The 19,474-nt window shown below is 38.6% G+C and overlaps 1 protein-coding gene across 1 annotated transcript in view; it reads left to right on the top strand.

Annotated features, from left to right (window-relative positions):
• The first annotated feature begins 836 nt into the window (after nucleotides 1-836).
• The window catches only part of LOC134545117 (uncharacterized), a 29,512-nt gene continuing 10,874 nt past the window's right edge, over nucleotides 837-19,474 (top strand). The window contains exon 1 of the mRNA XM_063388551.1: nucleotides 837-19,134. Within this exon, the coding sequence (XP_063244621.1) occupies nucleotides 837-1,820 (984 nt within the window). The 3' untranslated portion in view covers nucleotides 1,821-19,134. The remainder of the gene's footprint in view (nucleotides 19,135-19,474) is intronic.

Raw genomic sequence — 19,474 nt, 5'->3', positions numbered from 1 at the left:
GAGTCATGGATCTGGAGTGCTTCCCTATGCCGGCCATGCTATGAACTACTTGTAACCCTTTGTTTGGAGTAGAGGATATTCTCCTCTCTTTTCTGACGGCTACGGGATTCACTCACTCATGAATTCAGGAAAGTGATTCTTCGTTTTCATACTTCGCATGAAGCATGTGTTCGGCAATAAATGTGGACAACCTACCTAAATTCATTTTATAAATTTTTCATCGTTTGTTTTTATTTTGTTTTGCTAACATAAATTTATGAATTAAAGTAACGTTAATAATTTATTTAATGTCTTGGGGCCCCATATATTTTTTTTTAATTTAAGTAACAAATGTAACAAATAACAAATGTAACAAGTGATATTCTATTTATTGTTTATGAAGATTTATAAATAACTAAGTAATACTGTAATACTCATAAAGTTTTTTTTATATCAAATATAACTGATGGTCTGAAATTTCTATTTTAAAATATTACCCCCAAGTTAACCTAAAATAAAATATTTCTTATAATTTTGTGAGCTGGTTGTTCAGTCGGCCTACCTTTGTGCCTAACTATTTTTTCAACCTTGAGGTAAGACACCATTGAGCCTAAGGTTCAGGGCAACTTCCACTGCGAGCCTTTCTCGGAATGGTCAAACCTAACCAGGCTGGGAAAGGTTGGTAGAAAGTTTGGTAGCAGAGCATGGTTCTGGTGTTTTATCTTAGGTGTTGTGTTGTGCATGCGTAGCTTTTTTTTAGCTTGCATGTGTTGCTCTCTTGGAACTTTGCATGGCTTGGGGGTGACAGCAGTTTGGTAGTTCTTTTGGTGTTTTGTATTAATTTTTTTTTGTTCGTTATGGCTACTTTGATTCCCGAGTTTCTCCTTAAAGATGAATTGGCATTTGAATGTCAATTGCGTGGTGTTCCCTGTGAAGACACCACTGCTGCCGTTTTCCGCAAAAGATTGCGCACGGCACTTCAGAGTAATTTGACTGTTGATTGTGACAAGTTGGTCAATTTGAATCCCAATGATGAATTTAATCTGTGTGCCAGTAAAATTTTGGTACTGCAGGAATTAGTGTCAAACTTGGATGATGAAAACTTCATAAGCACCTTACCTCGTGTCAAAAACCGTTTGGCCCATTTAAACAGACGTGTCCAGTGCCTTTTGGACATTCATTCCCCAAAGTTGTCAGAGGTGCAGATTGCATCATTAGAAACTATACTGATTGAGATTCAAAAGTTAGGTGATATCCTCAATAAATCTGAAACTGAGTTTTCGCTTTTGTGTGACCTACCCCCTGTGTCATCTATTGCACAAGTGTGTGACCAACTTGGTAGGTTGGCACTACCTACTTCCTTGCCTCAAATTCCAGATATTTCTCCTGTTCCAGGTCCTTCCAAACAGGATGTTGAACCTGTTTGTAGCATGACAGGTAACCTTGTCACGTTACCTAACCTTACCTATGTTTCTGCTAAACAGCCCGCTAGTGCTAACGCACACGTTGTTTTCAGTGGTGTACCAAGTACACATCAAGCAACAGCGCTGAGTAATAAAGTTTCATTTTCCAATGTGTTTGGGAAGTTAACCCACCCTTTAGAAAAAATGTTAAAGGATTTCCCAGCTACCGATGGTCTGCATATACCTAAGTTTCTCCATTTTCTTCAGCTCATTGTGAAGCTACGTCAAAGCAACTCCTTACATGAAGCTCAGTTGCTAGAGATTATTTACCCTTTTACCTTAGGTCCTTTGGCAGAGCAAACAAATTTGGCCATTTCTCAAAATCTTACCTTTGACAAGTACCATGAAGATATCCTGAGTTTTTTTTATTCCCTCTAGGTTATTAACTCAGCTTCAGCTGAGCCATTTCAATCGATTACAAAAACCAGGTGAACCTCTTGCAGTTTATGTAAACGAAGTGAAGGAGGCAGCTGCCATTTTTCGTTTACAAGTCTCAGAGCAGGAAGTGATAAATACCATTTTAGATGGTTTGTCTCCTGAAGAGCGATCTAGACTTGTCTTTCTGTCTAAACCCTCTACCTTTTCTGAACTTGATAGGATGTGCATCCATTCCCAGAATGTCAGATTTGCGGACTACCATCGCAATACACATTTTCCTCAGTCCTCAAGTTTCAAGCAATCCAAGAACCTTGCTGGTTCATTTAGTGCTACACAATCTGATCGTGTTTATGTCAACAGTACTGCTAGTGGACAAAAGCAGTATAAAATGCCTGCAAATCAGGTGAACCCAGACCAGAAGCCGGTCTGTTATTTTTGCAAAAACCCTGGACATAAAATTAAAGAATGTAGGAAGTTGCAACAAAAAAACGCTCAGAGCAGGGACGCGAGGTGAGCCGCTTACCCTGCAAACCTAGCCTAAATAATGCGCAATATAACGCTCACCTGTTTCGACAAACCAAATCAGCTCTTTCTTTTCAAAAATACTTTGGAAGTAAAAATAAGCCTTACCCTGTCTCTAACATAAATTCGCCTAATTTGGTGGGGATAAATCCAGTTCCAGTCCCTCGGATTGTAGTCACCTTTGGCACTTTTGAAGTGCAAGCTCTTGTAGATTCAGGTTCCACACGTTCTATTATTTCACATGGTTTGTTTTTAAGGTTGAAAGAGGCAAAACTAGTTAAATCTGTTGAGAAAGGTCACTTTAAATGTTATACCGCCTCAAATGATGTGTTACCGATAGTTTGTTGTGCTATCATTAAACTGAAAATTGCAAATTTTACATGGAAGTTCCCTTGTTTAGTCTCTAAAGATATTGGTTTAGATTTTATCCTTGGAGCAGACTTCATGTCTAAGTCTGGGCTTATTCTCGACATGCAAGAAAAAAATATTTCCTTTAAATTTCAAAAAAATCTCAAGATTTGTTTTACAGATAGTAATCAGAGTCAGGATAATCTTGCCGAAATCAGTGTTGACCAAAACGGTAGTAATACTTGTGATCCTTTGAGCCATTTAAATGATGAACAGTGTCAAGCACTTAAAAGTTTATGTGAACAGTTTCCCAAAGTTTTAACTTAGATTTAGGCCTTACTAAACTTCTGGAATATGAAATAAAACTCCATGATAAAAGCTATGTTAAAAGTCATCCTTATCGTCTGGCACCTCCCCAAATGGATATCTTAAGAAATGTGGTACAACAACTTTTAGACAAAGGAGTCATTGAGAAATCTACCTCACAATATGCTAGTCCTGCTTTCTTGGTCCCGAAACCCAATGGTAAACAAAGAATGGTTGTTGATTTTCGTCGTGTTAATCAGAAAATTGAGATTGAGTCAGTGCCTTTGCCAGATTTACATTCAGCATTTCATTGGTTTTCTAAAGCAAAATATTTTACTACCATTGACTTAAATTCAGCGTATCATCAAATTCCTCTAAAAAATGCGTCTAAGCCAATCACAAGTTTCTGTGTACCATGGAACCTTTATCAGTTTACACGTGTACCTTTTGGTCTCGCCACGGGTGCACAAGTTCTCACACGTTTATTAGATCAAATTTTCCATGATGTAAAATTTAAGTTTGTGTACAACTATTTGGACGACCTGGTTGTGTATTCAGAAAATTTCGAAGAGCATCTTCAGCATCTCAAAGAAGTCTTGTCTCGCCTTGAAAAGGCTGGTTTAACAGTGAATCCGCAAAAGGTTAAATTTGCCGTTCATGAAATCTCATTTCTTGGCCACAATATTTCATCTAAAGGCATATCTATTGATCCAGAGCGCACTAGAGCTATCAGAGAATTTCCTCCACCACAGGATGTTAAGGGCATAGCCCGATTTATTGGCATGATTCAGTTTTTTGGCAAGTTCATTCCAAATTTAGCTGAAAAGGCAGTTCCCCTTAACAGTTTACGAAAGAAAAATGTTAAGTTTGAATGGGGAAAGGAACAGCAAAAGGCTTTTGAATCTTTAAAAAATGACATTACAAGTCCACCAATTCTTCGTATGGCAGATTTCTCAAAACCTTTCATCTTACAAACCGACGCTTCAGGTTCAGCAGTAGGAGCAGTCCTGGCGCAAGAATTTGATGGTTGTCGCCAACCTATTGCATTTGCATCCAGGACTCTCACTCAACAGGAAAAGAAGTCTACGATTTATGAACTTGAATGTTTAGCTGTTGTTTTTGGTATCGACAAATTTAGGCCTTATTTAGAGCATGCAGAGTTTTTGTTGGAAACTGATAATCAGGCTTTGTCTTGGCTTTTGGCTCATCCCCGACAGTTAGGAAAAATTGGTCGTTGGGTCATGAGAATATCCTCTTTAAAATTCAAGGTGCAGCATATCCGAGGAACGCAAAATGTTGTGGCGGATGCCCTTTCACGTATGTTTGATACAAACCAATCTAACAAACCTTCAAGCGAAAACTTTTGTAAAGTTCTCGTGACTGATTTTCCATTGGCATTCAAAAACATTCAGTCTTACCAGGAAGAAGATGAGGAATTGAGTAATATTGTTAAAAAAATGAAATCTGGAATTCCACAGAAACCTTATTTTTTATCTAAAGACATCCTTTATTCTAAAATTCGCCATAATCAGAAACGTATTGTGCTACCTAAAGTCTTGAAACCTGTGGTGTTTGAATACTTTCATTCTTCACCTATTGGAGCCCACCTTGGTATTTACAAAACTATCGAATCTATAAGAAAGCATTTTTCTGGAAAGGTATGCATGGTGAAATTTCCAACAGAGTTAAGCAATGTCGTCTTTGTGCCCTCAGCAAACCTGCTCAAAACACACAATTGGGATTCTTGTCGTCTGAAGTATCTGAGAGACCTATGGAAAAATTATTCATTGACTTTGTAGGTCCATTGCCCAGAAGTAAAAATGGAAACAATATGTTATTGGTCTGTGTTGATGCTTTTTCAAAATTTGTTTGGCTCATTCCCTTAAGAAAGGCAGATGCACCATCTACAATTCGAGCTCTTCAGACTCGTATTTTCCAAAACTTTGGCGTTCCGACATCTATCGTCTCTGATAATGGTAGCCAATTCACTTCTAAATTATTTAAGAGCATGTGTTTCACCCATGGCATACGCCATATTACCTTGTCACCCTACTACCCTCCACCTTCGCATGCGGAAAGGTTCAATCGTAACCTCCGATCAGCGTTAATCGCTTTCCATGCGCAAGATCAGTGTAGTTGGGACAAAAATTTAGTTTGGCTTCAAATGGCATTCAATTACTCCCGCCATGAATCTCACAAAACTACACCGTTCAATTTAATGTTCACTTTTGCTCCAAACAACCCATTATCTAATCTTTGGTGTCTGAAAGAGTTATTGCCAGAAAACCCTAAAAATATTAAGGAAGTTTGGGCCTCTGCCCTTAAAAATCTCAAACGGTCTCACGAAAGGAGCCGCTTAAAATATAATAAGAATAGAATAGACAATCCTTTTCGACGAGGTGATCTAGTTCTTTGCAAGGCTCATCCCACAAGCAAAGCAGTGGATAAAAAAATGGCAAAATTGTCATTTCGTTGGTCAGGTCCTTTTCAAATCCAACGCTTTCTCACTCCAGTCACAGTAAGCCTAGTTAACCCTGACTCAGGAGCATATGTGACTAGAGCACACATTTCACATTTAAAGAGATGTTATTCTCCACCTCCAGTTTGAGTAGACATTGTTTAGGTGCTGCAGAACCTAACCTTGTGCTCACTGTTGGTTTGCATTTCATTTGGGTCTGTGACTCAGTTGATCGTGGTCTGATCACCCACCGATCCTAGTCTTGACAACCCAGGAAACTTTAATTTACATGTTATAGGCCTATAATATTCACTTTGTTAGTTAATAAAGTAACAAGAAGAGATAAGTAAAAAACCCATGGTACTAATTTTAAGTCGGTTGCAACCTTTGATATATTTGTTATGTAGTTTAAGAGAATAAAGTTTTTTTTTGGTTAGTTTTTTTTTAATGGTATAAGGGTAATGAATTTGGTTTGATAGTAGATGTTATGTTAAGTAATTTTTTTGTGTCATCTATTTACCACCTTGGTCCCTTTTGGTTTCATGTTCCAGTGTCCCTGTGTTTCTTTCCCGTCTGACTCACAACGTTGTGCTTCTGCGCCATGATTGGGCGGTTGTGCATTCTCACATGCATCCACGCCTTGGTTGCCAACATCACGGTAAAACAATTACAATCTGGTGTTCTGTTTGAGAAAGGTCAAGAGCTACATTTTTCGGATAGTTACTATTCTGTTGTGCTGAGTTTTGATCTACTTAATTTACATGATGAAAGTGCACAGTTGGAAACAACATTGAATCAAGTTCTTCTACTTAATAACGAACAGTCTTCCAAAAAATCTTCTATGAATCAAGATTTTGCTTTTGTCATTCCGCAGCTCAGGGAGAACTTTTTAGCATACAAAACAGAAATTTTAGCATTAACTTCACTTTTGCCCCGAAGGGACACACGCAAAAGACGTGGTTTATTCAATTTTGGAGGTACAGTGCTCAAAACAGTTTTTGGAACTCTAGATAATAATGACCTAGTGATGTTAGAAAAACGTTTAAAATCAGTAACAGCAAATCAAGAAGATATTGCTACCAGTGTTTTCCACCATATGATTGTTGTCAAGGATTTGGAAGAGAGAGTGCTTAATAATACTAAACTCATTAAAAATTTAGCAGTGCATTATTTGGACAGCTACAATGAATTTTTTAAGTTGTTTAACAGCACCGTTCATGAAGTTTGGGATAAGATGATGATGATAAGTCTCAGAATTGATTTAAATACCCTTCTGTTTAGAGTCAGTGAAACCCTCTCGAGCGCACGACTTGAGCTGTGTGACTTACGTCTAGCCATTGAAAATAGTGTGCATGGAAAATTAAGCTCAACCTTAGTAGTACCCAATGTTTTCCTTCAGCTATTAGATAAGATTCAGCACTTGATTTCTTTGCCATTGTATATGTTGGCCCCAGTTTCTATTGAAAATCTTCACTTATTTTATGGTCTTTGTCATGTTCAAGCAGTGATCTATAATCATTCTTTGGAAGTTATTGTTAATGTACCCTTGGCTACTAAAGACAGCAGCTTTGAATTCTATAATGTTTTTAGTTTTCCCTTTTTCTTTTCTAAATTACATCATTATATACTTCTTAAAGTTCATGATATTTTACTGGTTAGTCCTGATAGGAAACTTTTCGCACCAATTAACTCTAAGTTACTTGCTGACTGTAAGGAACATGGTATCATCCTGTGCCCTCCTACTTTTCCGTTTTTTGATTCTCACATGGATAACTGTGAATTTAATCTTTTCCTCGGCAGATAGTTTATGGAATTTTGTGATAAGTCCATTGTCCCGTTGGACCTTCCCTTTTTTCAAAAAACTAACTCCTTATGGATCTTCACTACCAACCACTCTATTGATGTTACGTTTCTGTGTAGAACTTCTACCATGTCTTTTGAGCCTTTCACCATGTCCATAATGGGCAGTGGTTATATTAGCAATGCTTCACACTGTGATATTGTAAGTCCGTTCTTTCGAACCTTTGGATCTGTTAGCTCATCCTGTGCCGTTAATTAGTAATTTCGACACGATATATTTTAAATTTTTATTATGATTTTAAATTTTTTTTGTGTGGAAATTTTATTTGCTCTACTTTAGTGTGATTTTACTTTGTTAGTCTGGTGTACTCCTCTGAGTTAAACTTTGTCTCAGTGCTCTGAAGCCCCTTTCCCATCGGCGTATCGGATATTTTGCTGGCCTAATCCCTGACTGGCAGACAGCTTACTATTTCCCCCGCCTTCAGTCACGCCTCAAGCCTGTAATATCATTTCTCTTCGAGACCCAAACTGCATAGACAAGCCTGTAGCTTGCAGGCGACCAGTTCTCAGAGACGAGCTGAGATTGGCTTTTTTCATCACGTATTAGTGTTAAGTTCGCTCCTCTGCAGGCACGACGGGACGTAGATTCCCAGCAGCGTTGCATTTTACCCTCACCCCCCCCCCCCCCCTTCTCAGTTCCAAGTAAGACCAATGACCGGTCGTAACCCCCTGGGCAACCGTGACCGTCCTCAAGGTCTCCTCGCAAAAAACGAGTGCGCCAAAACTGATCGCGAGCGCTACCTAGCGACCAAGTCGCGAACTTCTCCGCTAGCCTACCCTCTAGGGCGCCAGAGAGCAGCACCTGCTTTCCCTTCAGTTATATGGACGCCGTGGGCGAGTCGATTGTTTTCAACTCAGACCCCTCCGACAGAGTTCTCTACTGTCGCCTAGTGATGCCAACTTCAAAACTCCTGCCAGAGTTTTTTTTTCCGCCCGCATTCGGGCAAGTTCGGAATCTTTCGGCGGCCCAGACCCCCTCCACCTGTAAGAGCCGGCGCCCCTTTTTAATTACGAGACGCGGTTTGCCGCGAAACAGATCAGCGCGCGTCACGTTTGCAGACAGATCTCCGGCGAGCTCAGAAGACTCTGGAAGACTTCATCCGACCGCTAGCGACTATGTAATCGTCCTAAATAAGGGATGCTATCCCTCAACTAAATTCAAGTAGATTAGTCTGTCTGCATAGTGTTAGTAATTTTTTTTTGTTTTGAAATTTTCCCTTTTAATTTTTTTTAACTATGAAGAAATCATCCGCGCCCAGCCGCGCAAATCGCGAGCTACGGACCATGGCTGACTCCGCGATGGCAGCTTGAAGGCAACTCCCCTGTTTTGGTGAGTGATAATTCGCGACCTCCCCTACCTCCCCTTAGATTTTTCCGGGCATTTCTTGCCCCATGTACTGTCTGTATTCAAGTCCTAATCAGTCTTGATTTGGCTTGTTACAGTCAGGGGTTCGACCTCCCAGCGATGCACATATTCAGCTAGATTCGAGATCCAGCAACTACTGGTGGACGAATTGTCCACCAGTATGTTTTTCGGCAGTCCGAGATCCATCCATTAGAAGAAGCAGCTTTCTTCCATTCTACAGTTCGGCATTTTTAACCCCACACCTGGAAGACTCGGGTGATATGGTTTCTATTTCTATTCCCCCACTTTTTAAAGACAAACCAGCGATAAGTGACTATCCACTTAATCCACTGATATGGTAAACTAATCAGCGACAAATTTAATGTAGTAGAACATTGCAAGTTGTAATAATGTATCAATACAATGTACTTTGTTTTAAATAATCGCGGGCCGGCCCCTTTTCGTTTTTCTTTTTTTTTTTTTTTTTTTAAATATTTGAGATTTCTTAAAACCTTTTGTATGTAAAGTAATGGAAACAAGATAATTCATCAGGGCAAATAAAACAGGGAAACTATAGATCAAGTTAATCGTGTAGTTTTTATTTATTGATTTTAACGATCCACCAACTTCCTCCTTGCTTGTTACAGGAAGTTCCTAAATTTTGTTTGTTCCCCACCTCGTGCCGCCTCTGGTAAATCAATTTATTTAACTTATTTTTTTTATCCCGCAAGTTTCCAAGGTCCTTTTTAATTAATTCAAAATAATTCAATTTTGAGGCACGAGGGGTGTAACAACTTGGTAGCAGAGCGTGGTTTCCGGTTTTATATGCATACCTGAATAATATAACCAAAAAAAAAGAAAAAAAAATTTTTAATTAATTTTTTTTGGTGATAGCAATTTTGTAATAATATTGTAAACTCATCGCTGGTACACCCGGTAGTTATATTGCTTTTTCTATTTTAAAATTTATTTCGAGTTTTACGTCCCACTGTGATTGAGTTTGCGCGCGGTGAGACACCGCGTGGCCTCCGTCGTGTCGGTGCGACGACCCTCCGGCAGCGTGCTTTATCAGGCGCGCGTGTCATTCTCCCTGTCATCCACTTCACCCCTCCCCTTCCCGCCTCACCGGCTGGAGGAGGCAAGGTCATGCCGTTGACCCGTGTCCGGCAGCGAAACAATGCTTTGCAATCTAGTTTGTTCCTCACGGCCGACAGTGCCCTGAGTTTGTCTAAATTCCTCCCTTTATCTGTGTTTTTTTTTTATAACACATCCGCCTGCAAACCAGGCCATCTTTGTGAAAAACAGATCATCGAAGTCCTTTCGGACATCGTGGTATTTTTTGTTTTGTCTCTCGGCGTCTTGCGCGCGCCGACATGTTATCTCTTCACCACATGACAGGGCCGCCAACCGCGCGGAACCTCCTCTCCTGTCCTGTGTGCTCCACCCACTTACCACGTGTTTTGTAAACAAACTACCCATGCTTTGTATGTCCTAATAATATAATTTTTATGTCACAAAACAAGCACTATAAATAATCTATACTACTTTAAATCTAGCAGCAAAGTATTTTCTTAATCTAGGGTTACTAAAATATAACATTATAATTTTATATATACCTTATAATAATATTAACAACACAAATAATATGATAATATAAACCTTTTGTTTTAGCTAATGTTAAGAAACTTCCATTGTTTATATTTTCTAAGTATCTTAAAATTAACGATTAAGTATTTTAATAATACATAAAATAAATTAAAAAAAAAAGGTCCATTTATTGAGTAATATAAAATAAGAATATGCTCATAAGTAATTTTAACTAGTACTCTAATCCAATTGCGTCGTTCACAAGATACGTGAATATACTTCGACGTACCATTTCATTGTGTCACCATACACATCCATGTGCCTAGCTTTTGTTTAGATTTATTTAGTGATCACCCAACGAGAGGTGCAAACACTCATGCCTTTAAGGAAAGGTTACTGAATTAAATTGTTTATATATACGGGTTGAATCCCCAATACTTTTTACGCTAGCCATGAGGTGAGGAATTTATTATAAGAGAGAGTACTATACTTTTTTACCGTCGAGTTTTCTATAAGCAATTTACCAATTAATCTAAGAATGCAAGGTAAAGGATAAATAATATTTTTGTAATTATGAATTTTGAGTAAACAATTTATTAACTTTTATATTTTTTTGGATCGGTGTTAATTTCCTTTATAAGGTGGTGTACAGCTATGTATTTAAAACATCTAATTTTTTTTCATTATCCATTTTTCATCCAAATTCGTTGATCTTCCGGGTTTCGAACCCGAACTAACTCAGGGGTGAAATTCCCTCGTAGGTCTCTCTGCTTCAGCCTGATGGTATGATCAACCGTCAGAGCTTGAACATATTGAGCCTATGTGAGTTAATAAATGTAGGTATCCGGGACCGAGGTGTACTTTGCTTTTTAAGCAAGTATTAAATTCATATATTTCGTCTGTTCCATCGTCAGATTGTGCAGAGCTATGACTCAATGCCTTCGACTTCTTATGGACAGCGAAACAATTATGTACAGGGGTTATATTCCCAATTTAGTTTGTAAGTTACGGGTTACCATACCCATTTACAGGGGTTACAGTTCCCATTAGTCACTGAGTGCTCAAGGACGCATTTCCCTTGTTTCGGCCTCAGTGCTTTTCGGCCTCCCTCATAGCGCCCATTTTGTGTTCCTACACGATATCCAAAATCTGAGATCAACTGGATGAATGTCATTTCATTAATATAGCAACATAATAATAATAATGTTAAATTGTTGTAAGCTTACAGGTACCTTAAGGTTAAGCTTTAAATTTAATTTTTTATTTATTAAATGATTTTCAGTAATTATTTTAAATAATTCAAACCAAGTTTAAATGGACCCTATTTAATTATAAACTTTGTGTTTGACTCATAAAGTGTTACAGACAAAGGACATGGAATTAATTCGGCTTCTATTACAAGTAGTAGGGCAACAGGCATCCCTTTTTTGCTCAATAATAATAATATAATCACGCATATAAAAATACGTATTCCCCTAAATTAAGCAGCTACGAGGTGACTAGTCTCATTTTAATATTTAAGGTAATCACCGAGAGTGGTGAAATACTTTTAACCCTCAACGAGAGGTCCACTTAATTAAATTGGGTATGTTTGAGCAACCCGTTTCTAGGCTAGCACAAGCTAGGGAATTTAAGATATTTTAATTTTTAATTTTTACATACGTAAGTTCAGTCTTTAACAAGCTACTTGACGTAAATACGTAGTTTTAATATTTTTTTACTCAGAAATACCTCTCTGATATTTTTTGAATCTTCATGAATCTTGTTCCACGATTTCATATATTTAATTTCTGATTACGTTCCTTTTTTTTAATAACCATAATTCGTAAAGTAAGCAAGAATAATGTTTGTAGTGTTTTTTGTCCTGATTTTGCGTTAATACTTTTACATGTTTATTTATTTATTTTCCCTTGCACGTAAATGTGATGTACAGTAACGTACATAGAGTCTGAGCACAGAAGCTGTCACATCTAGTCATTTTTTCTTTTTTCTTTTGCATTATACCCCAAAGTTGTATTTCTTTTACATCGTTATCGATGAGATTGTTTTTTTTAAGTAAGAGCTACGTGACTTCCAGACGGCAAACTGGTTTCTTTTATGTGTTTTTCTAAAATAGGAGCTAGGTCAAGCTAGCCAACGAGCGGCGCAAAAGTTAGGGTCCTCTGAGCCAACGAGCCATGACCAGGTCCTCTGAGTGAAAAATCTCATGACCATTTTCGAGTGTTCTTTGGGTTACATTCCCACCACTCATCTTTGGACGGCCTATGTTCAAACCCCCTCTCAGGCAGTGCGAAGCCTATCAGCAGTCATGGAAGATCTAACCGCTCCATTATAATTTATCCCCTTTTTGATTTATAATTGTTGGTTTATTGCATTTTACATTTCTTTAAATAATTTAAATTAGAGTGCGAAGAGTCGTTAATTTATCGTTTTGTTTGCAGAAATCTTTTAAATAATAAATATTAGTTATTAATAATAAACATCAGAGTGGTATGCGCTGAAATTTCTTAATTTATCGAATATTTAATATTTTTTAAATTCATGCTTTCCTACGGATTGTTGATCTGTTGGGGTTTTCATCCCCAATAATTTAAAATTCCGCCAAGGGAATACCACCCTTAGGCCCGGTGTCACTCTGGGACTGAGGCTCTGTTTCGCCTTCGGGCAAGCAGCAAATTTGACTGTCTTCTCCATCGCCTGACTGTGCAGGGCTGAGTCCCAATGCCTTCGGCTTCTTATGGAAAGACTATTTTCAGGGGTACACAAATCCCCACCTTTCATAACTGGCACCCGACGGACCAAGTTCCGGTTCCGGCCAAGTGTTTTAGGCCCGCCTCACAGCGCCCATGTTTAGAGTATTTGTCACGTGACACCATTCCCAACATCTGAGATCAACTTTCCTCATGACATCATTCACCGTTAAGGGTAATTTAATTAATTATAATACACTTTCGAATTGACCGTAATATTTTTTTTATAAGTAGTAAGATACAGGCGAACCTGGTACTAGTTTTACTAAGGAGTGTAAGTTGGTTTTTTTATTTTCCCTATATGCTCCACATTCAAGCGGGGGAGTATGTGCCGTTAATTAGTAATTTCGACACGATATATTTTAAATTTTTATTATGATTTTAAATTTTTTTTGTGTGGAAATTTTATTTGCTCTACTTTAGTGTGATTTTACTTTGTTAGTCTGGTGTACTCCTCTGAGTTAAACTTTGTCTCAGTGCTCTGAAGCCCCTTTCCCATCAGCGTATCGGATATTTTGCTGGCCTAATCCCTGACTGGCAGACAGCTTACCATTTCCCCCGCCTTCAGTCACGCCTCAAGCCTGTAATATCATTTCTCTTCGAGACCCAAACTGCATAGACAAGCCTGTAGCTTGCAGGCGACCAGTTCTCAGAGACGAGCTGAGATTGGCCTTTTTCATCACGTATTAGTGTTAAGTTCGCTCCTCTGCAGGCACGACGGGACGTAGATTCCCAGCAGCGTTGCATTTTACCCTCACCCCCCCCCCCCCCCTTCTCAGTTCCAAGTAAGACCAATGACCGGTCGTAACCCCCTGGGCAACCGTGACCGGTCGTAACCCCCTGGGCAACCGTGACCGTCCTCAAGGTCTCCTCGCAAAAAACGAGTGCGCCAAAACTGATCGCGAGCGCTACCTAGCGACCAAGTCGCGAACTTCTCCGCTAGCCTACCCTCTAGGGCGCCAGAGAGCAGCACCTGCTTTCCCTTCAGTTATATGGACGCCGTGGGCGAGTCGATTGTTTTCAACTCAGACCCCTCCGACAGAGTTCTCTACTGTCGCCTAGTGATGCCAACTTCAAAACTCCTGCCAGAGTTTTTTTTTCCGCCCGCATTCGGGCAAGTTCGGAATCTTTCGGCGGCCCAGACCCCCTCCACCTGTAAGAGCCGGCGCCCCTTTTTAATTACGAGACGCGGTTTGCCGCGAAACAGATCAGCGCGCGTCACGTTTGCAGACAGATCTCCGGCGAGCTCAGAAGACTCTGGAAGACTTCATCCGACCGCTAGCGACTATGTAATCGTCCTAAATAAGGGATGCTATCCCTCAACTAAATTCAAGTAGATTAGTCTGTCTGCATAGTGTTAGTAATTTTTTTTTGTTTTGAAATTTTCCCTTTTAATTTTTTTTAACTATGAAGAAATCATCCGCGCCCAGCCGCGCAAATCGCGAGCTACGGACCATGGCTGACTCCGCGATGGCAGCTTGAAGGCAACTCCCCTGTTTTGGTGAGTGATAATTCGCGACCTCCCCTACCTCCCCTTAGATTTTTCCGGGCATTTCTTGCCCCATGTACTGTCTGTATTCAAGTCCTAATCAGTCTTGATTTGGCTTGTTACAGTCAGGGGTTCGACCTCCCAGCGATGCACATATTCAGCTAGATTCGAGATCCAGCAACTACTGGTGGACGAATTGTCCACCAGTATGTTTTTCGGCAGTCCGAGATCCATCCATTAGAAGAAGCAGCTTTCTTCCATTCTACAGTTCGGCATTTTTAACCCCACACCTGGAAGACTCGGGTGATATGGTTTCTATTTCTATTCCCCCACTTTTTAAAGACAAACCAGCGATAAGTGACTATCCACTTAATCCACTGATATGGTAAACTAATCAGCGACAAATTTAATGTAGTAGAACATTGCAAGTTGTAATAATGTATCAATACAATGTACTTTGTTTTAAATAATCGCGGGCCGGCCCCTTTTCGTTTTTCTTTTTTTTTTTTTTTTTTTTAAATATTTGAGATTTCTTAAAACCTTTTGTATGTAAAGTAATGGAAACAAGATAATTCATCAGGGCAAATAAAACAGGGAAACTATAGATCAAGTTAATCGTGTAGTTTTTATTTATTGATTTTAACGATCCACCAACTTCCTCCTTGCTTGTTACAGGAAGTTCCTAAATTTTGTTTGTTCCCCACCTCGTGCCGCCTCTGGTAAATCAATTTATTTAACTTATTTTTTTTATCCCGCAAGTTTCCAAGGTCCTTTTTAATTAATTCAAAATAATTAAATTTTGAGGCACGAGGGGTGTAACAATCCCTACATTTGAATTTATCACTACCTTCTGTACACGTTCCAAAATTTAACTTTAATTTAAGTCACTTAAGTTTTCCCATTTTGCCTAACCTAACATTAAATACCTCCTTGGTTAAGGGCATAAATAATTTACTAATTTCTCAACTCAGTGGTGTTTCTTTTAAAGATGTTGCTAACCTATTCCGTCCTCACACGGTTGTTGAGTCTGCACCCACTTTAGAGACAAGCCCCAACATGAGCACAACCCCTAAGCGAGCGGAAAAAAGCCAGGCCCACTAGGAGCGTCAGTCAAAGCCCCTTCTGGTAGGGGAATCGCCTCCAGAGAGGTGTTCCTGTTAAGTAGCAAGGCTAACAAGAGTGTAAAGAGCCGGAGGAAGAGCATCTAAGTTTTATTTACAAATTTATAATAATAAACAATTATTGTACAAACATGGTTTGGGAACAACTGTAGACAAATATCGTTACAAAAGAAATCGCAACACGCAGAAGTGAGTAAGTAACTAATACTTTGAACGTTCATACAAGCGAAGTAGAATTTGCCCCTAAACAAATAACAATGCAAAGGACTGGCACCTTACAACCGCCATTTACGAGTACACATATATAATATAATAACAATTACATAATAATGAACTATGAGGTATCGCCGCAGCGGGAAAGATTTACAGTTCAATTCACGAGCGGGCCAATACATGAGACAAATCACACAACAAGCAAAAATATACAGTTAAATCAAATGGCGTCGAGCGTCAAATCACGTCCCGCTCAGGGAACAGCTAGGTCGAAGAATGAAACCTCCAAATTTATTTAATAATTTTCATAAAGCTCAATTGATTCCACCACAAAATTTATGTGCGCACACAAAAAATTAAGGTTACAAGCTGTCGTCGCCGGGAGGGCGGAAAGACGCCGAGAAAGAAAACTTCGAACAGCAGCCAGCAATTTAACTAAAAATTTACGAGGCAAAACACGCACAACCCGCCGCGTGAAGCACAAGGTGCACTAAGGCCAGGTAAAAACAAGACGTAACCAGTAAAATGAGCAAGGGTCATGGTTGGCGAGGGAAAAACGGAAAATTTAACCGAACTTTAGTCTAGACATAATTTTGCCAGGTGGCAGCCGATACGGTGAATTTGAACAACAGAAACAAGAAAAAAAGGCAAAGGTAAATTACATGAGTAGGGCACGGCCACCGCGTCCCAAAGCGAACTGACGTCTCAGTCTATGCCAACCATACCTTCAGGGGGAAACAGACCAAGCTGCTCGAGCCGCGTCCCGACGACGACCACTTCGAGGAAAGCCTAGCGGCCTTCTTTATACCAAACGAACAAGTGGCGCTAGTGTCGCCCGCCGCCAAGGGGAAAGGGAAGAGGGGAAAAAAGGGGAGGGAAAGACAGTCACTGCGAAGGCATGGAGGGGGGTGAAGGGGAGGGAAGCCGTATGCACGGGCAGCGCTGGCTGCTCGGTGCAAGTCATCGTCCTATATAAGTTCTATTGCTATAGCCTTTTCTTGCCTAGTTTTGGTAGGTTTTTTTATTCTTAGTTTGTTTATTTGGTGGAAATCGCGGACCAATGCGACTACCCCACCTAATACTACTCCAACCATTCCTTCAGGTACTATCCTCATTCCCCTAGCTTCATCCTCCTCGGTGGAATAAGTTTTTGCTGTGTGTATGTAATTTTGTTTTGTTTTAATTGTCAGGTATTTAGTAATGTTTTGGGGATTTTAGTGATTGTTGTCACCCACCTGCTATGTTGTGGTTTGAGGGAGGGAGTGTGTGCTTTGCAGTATTCAGCTGGGCGTACACTCGTTTTTGCTTAACTCTTTGTGTGTGTTGTTTTTTTGTTTCGGCAAACTGAACGCTGGTTTATTTTTTTTTAAGAATTTCTGTTATGGGGGTAATTTATTTGTAATTTTGTCTTTTAAGTGAAGGTATGTTTTGTTCTAACCATTTGTATTTGTATTTTATTATCACATAATTATTATCAAATTTAAGTGCATCAAGAATCAAAAAAAACTCTGAACAAATTTAATTATTTTGAAGTTTAATTAATTATTATATTTTCGTCAAGGCAGTGTGCTATTCAGTTTTCGGAACTATTCTTTAAATTGTGCATTTGTAACTATGTTTGGCTAACTGTGTTATGCCATCAATGGTCACTTCCTTCTTCTTGGTGACCATCATGTGAAAAACTGTATTAATTTTCTGCTCTTAATTTATCCACCGCATCCATGCGGTAGTTTCAAGTTTGGGTAGCCGCCTATTGGGTGAGCTTTCGCAGATTTCTCTGGAAATCATGCTGGACATTTATTTTTAAATATTTCACCATGTAATTAGTCTTTTGAAATGTTTTTATAGCGGCCCACGAGTCATGGATCTGGAGTGCTTCCCTATGCCGGCCATGCTATGAACTACTTGTAACCCTTTGTTTGGAGTAGAGGATGTTCTCCTCTCTTTTCTGACGGCTACGGGATTCACTCACTCATGAATTCAGGAAAGTGATTCTTCGTTTTCATACTTCGCATGAAGCATGTGTTCGGCAATAAATGTGGACAACCTACCTAAATTCATTTTATAAATTTTTCATCGTTTGTTTTTATTTTGTTTTGCTAACATAAATTTATGAATTAAAGTAACGTTAATAATTTATTTAATGTCTTGGGGCCCCATATATTTTTTTTAAATTTAAGTAACAAATGTAACAAGTAACAAATGTAACAAGTGATATTCTATTTATTGTTTATGAAGATTTATAAATAACTAAGTAATACTCATAAAGTTTTTTTTATATCAAATATAACTGATGGTCTGAAAATGAGTTAGTTTCTATTTTAAAATATTACCCCCAAGTTAACCTAAAAGAAAATATTTCTTATAATTTTGTGAGCTGGTTGTTCAGTCGGCCTACCTTTGTGCCTAACTATTTTTTCAACCTTGAGGTAAGACACCATTGAGCCTAAGGTTCAGGGCAACTTCCACTGCGAGCCTTTCTCGGAATGGTCAAACGTAACCAGGCTGGGAAAGGTTGGTAGAGTTATTATTAAACCTTCATTTTTTCAGCACGTAGGCTAACTTAAAAGTAGTTGTCAGTACAATGAACAAAATAAAGCATAAGTTTGAGGATAAATATACACATACATTTAAATTATAAGCCAATTTCACATATATTTTATGAACCTGAGTAATAAAATGTTTTGAATTAGATATACATACATTAGGCCTATAGATCATTGCATAATGAATATAACACATTAAGAAAATTATCCTCACAATAGTAACCCTTGCAGTGTAAACAGTTTTGATAGTAACTGTTGTTCTGTCATGATAGCATATTCATAATTGTTTTGCTCTTGTCAACAAATACTATTCATTCCTACTGCATTTTATACATCCCAATTTGAGTACTTTTATTTTAATTTTATATTCAATTTGTAGATCCTACACAGAGTAACAACTCAAGGATATAAGACTTATGGATGATGAACAAGTAAAAAAATGTACATATACACAGCAGTTCCTATCATATACTATCATGATAAATGGTAACGTGGCTCTTTTACAGAAATTAAAGTATTACGCCTAAGCATCAATAATTTTTTGTACGTGTTTCGTTTTTATTTATTTTCATAGTGAGAATCAATTTCCATGTGTACAATTCACTGAACATAGTTTATTTGTACTAGGTACTATCGCTTGGAATTGGACACGTTGGTACGCCAGGTAAGAAGCGCAAGAAGAGACCACAGGTTGGAAAGTCACCCTCAAGCATAGATGACTTCACCATTGGTGCCATTCGCCGGACCATCTACAGAATGTACAGCCAAGGTAATCACATTAAGTTTTTCATTTTCATTGTGTGTAGAGAGGAAGGGTATTTATTATATTGTTGCAGTGAGATAAAAGCACTGATTCTCGATACTCTTAAGGAATAATTTTTCCAAAAATCTGTTAAAAAAATTACTGAAATCACAAATCTGGTTAAATCATTATATTTATGTTTACAGGGTAAGTTTAGCAACAAATGATATACGTACTCCCTAAACTATTGATAATACAGGCAAGCTTTATTAATGAAAAAAGCTTCTTTTGTTACGAGAATGAGTCACCAGTAAAAAAATTCATGGTACTCATGTTTATTACTTCCAATTTTCGTAGATTAGTAATG

This window comes from Bacillus rossius, unplaced genomic scaffold (assembly GCF_032445375.1).
Source record: "Bacillus rossius redtenbacheri isolate Brsri unplaced genomic scaffold, Brsri_v3 Brsri_v3_scf58, whole genome shotgun sequence".
Lineage (NCBI taxonomy): Eukaryota > Metazoa > Arthropoda > Insecta > Phasmatodea > Bacillidae > Bacillus > Bacillus rossius.
This window is presented reverse-complemented; position numbering and strand designations above follow the sequence as displayed.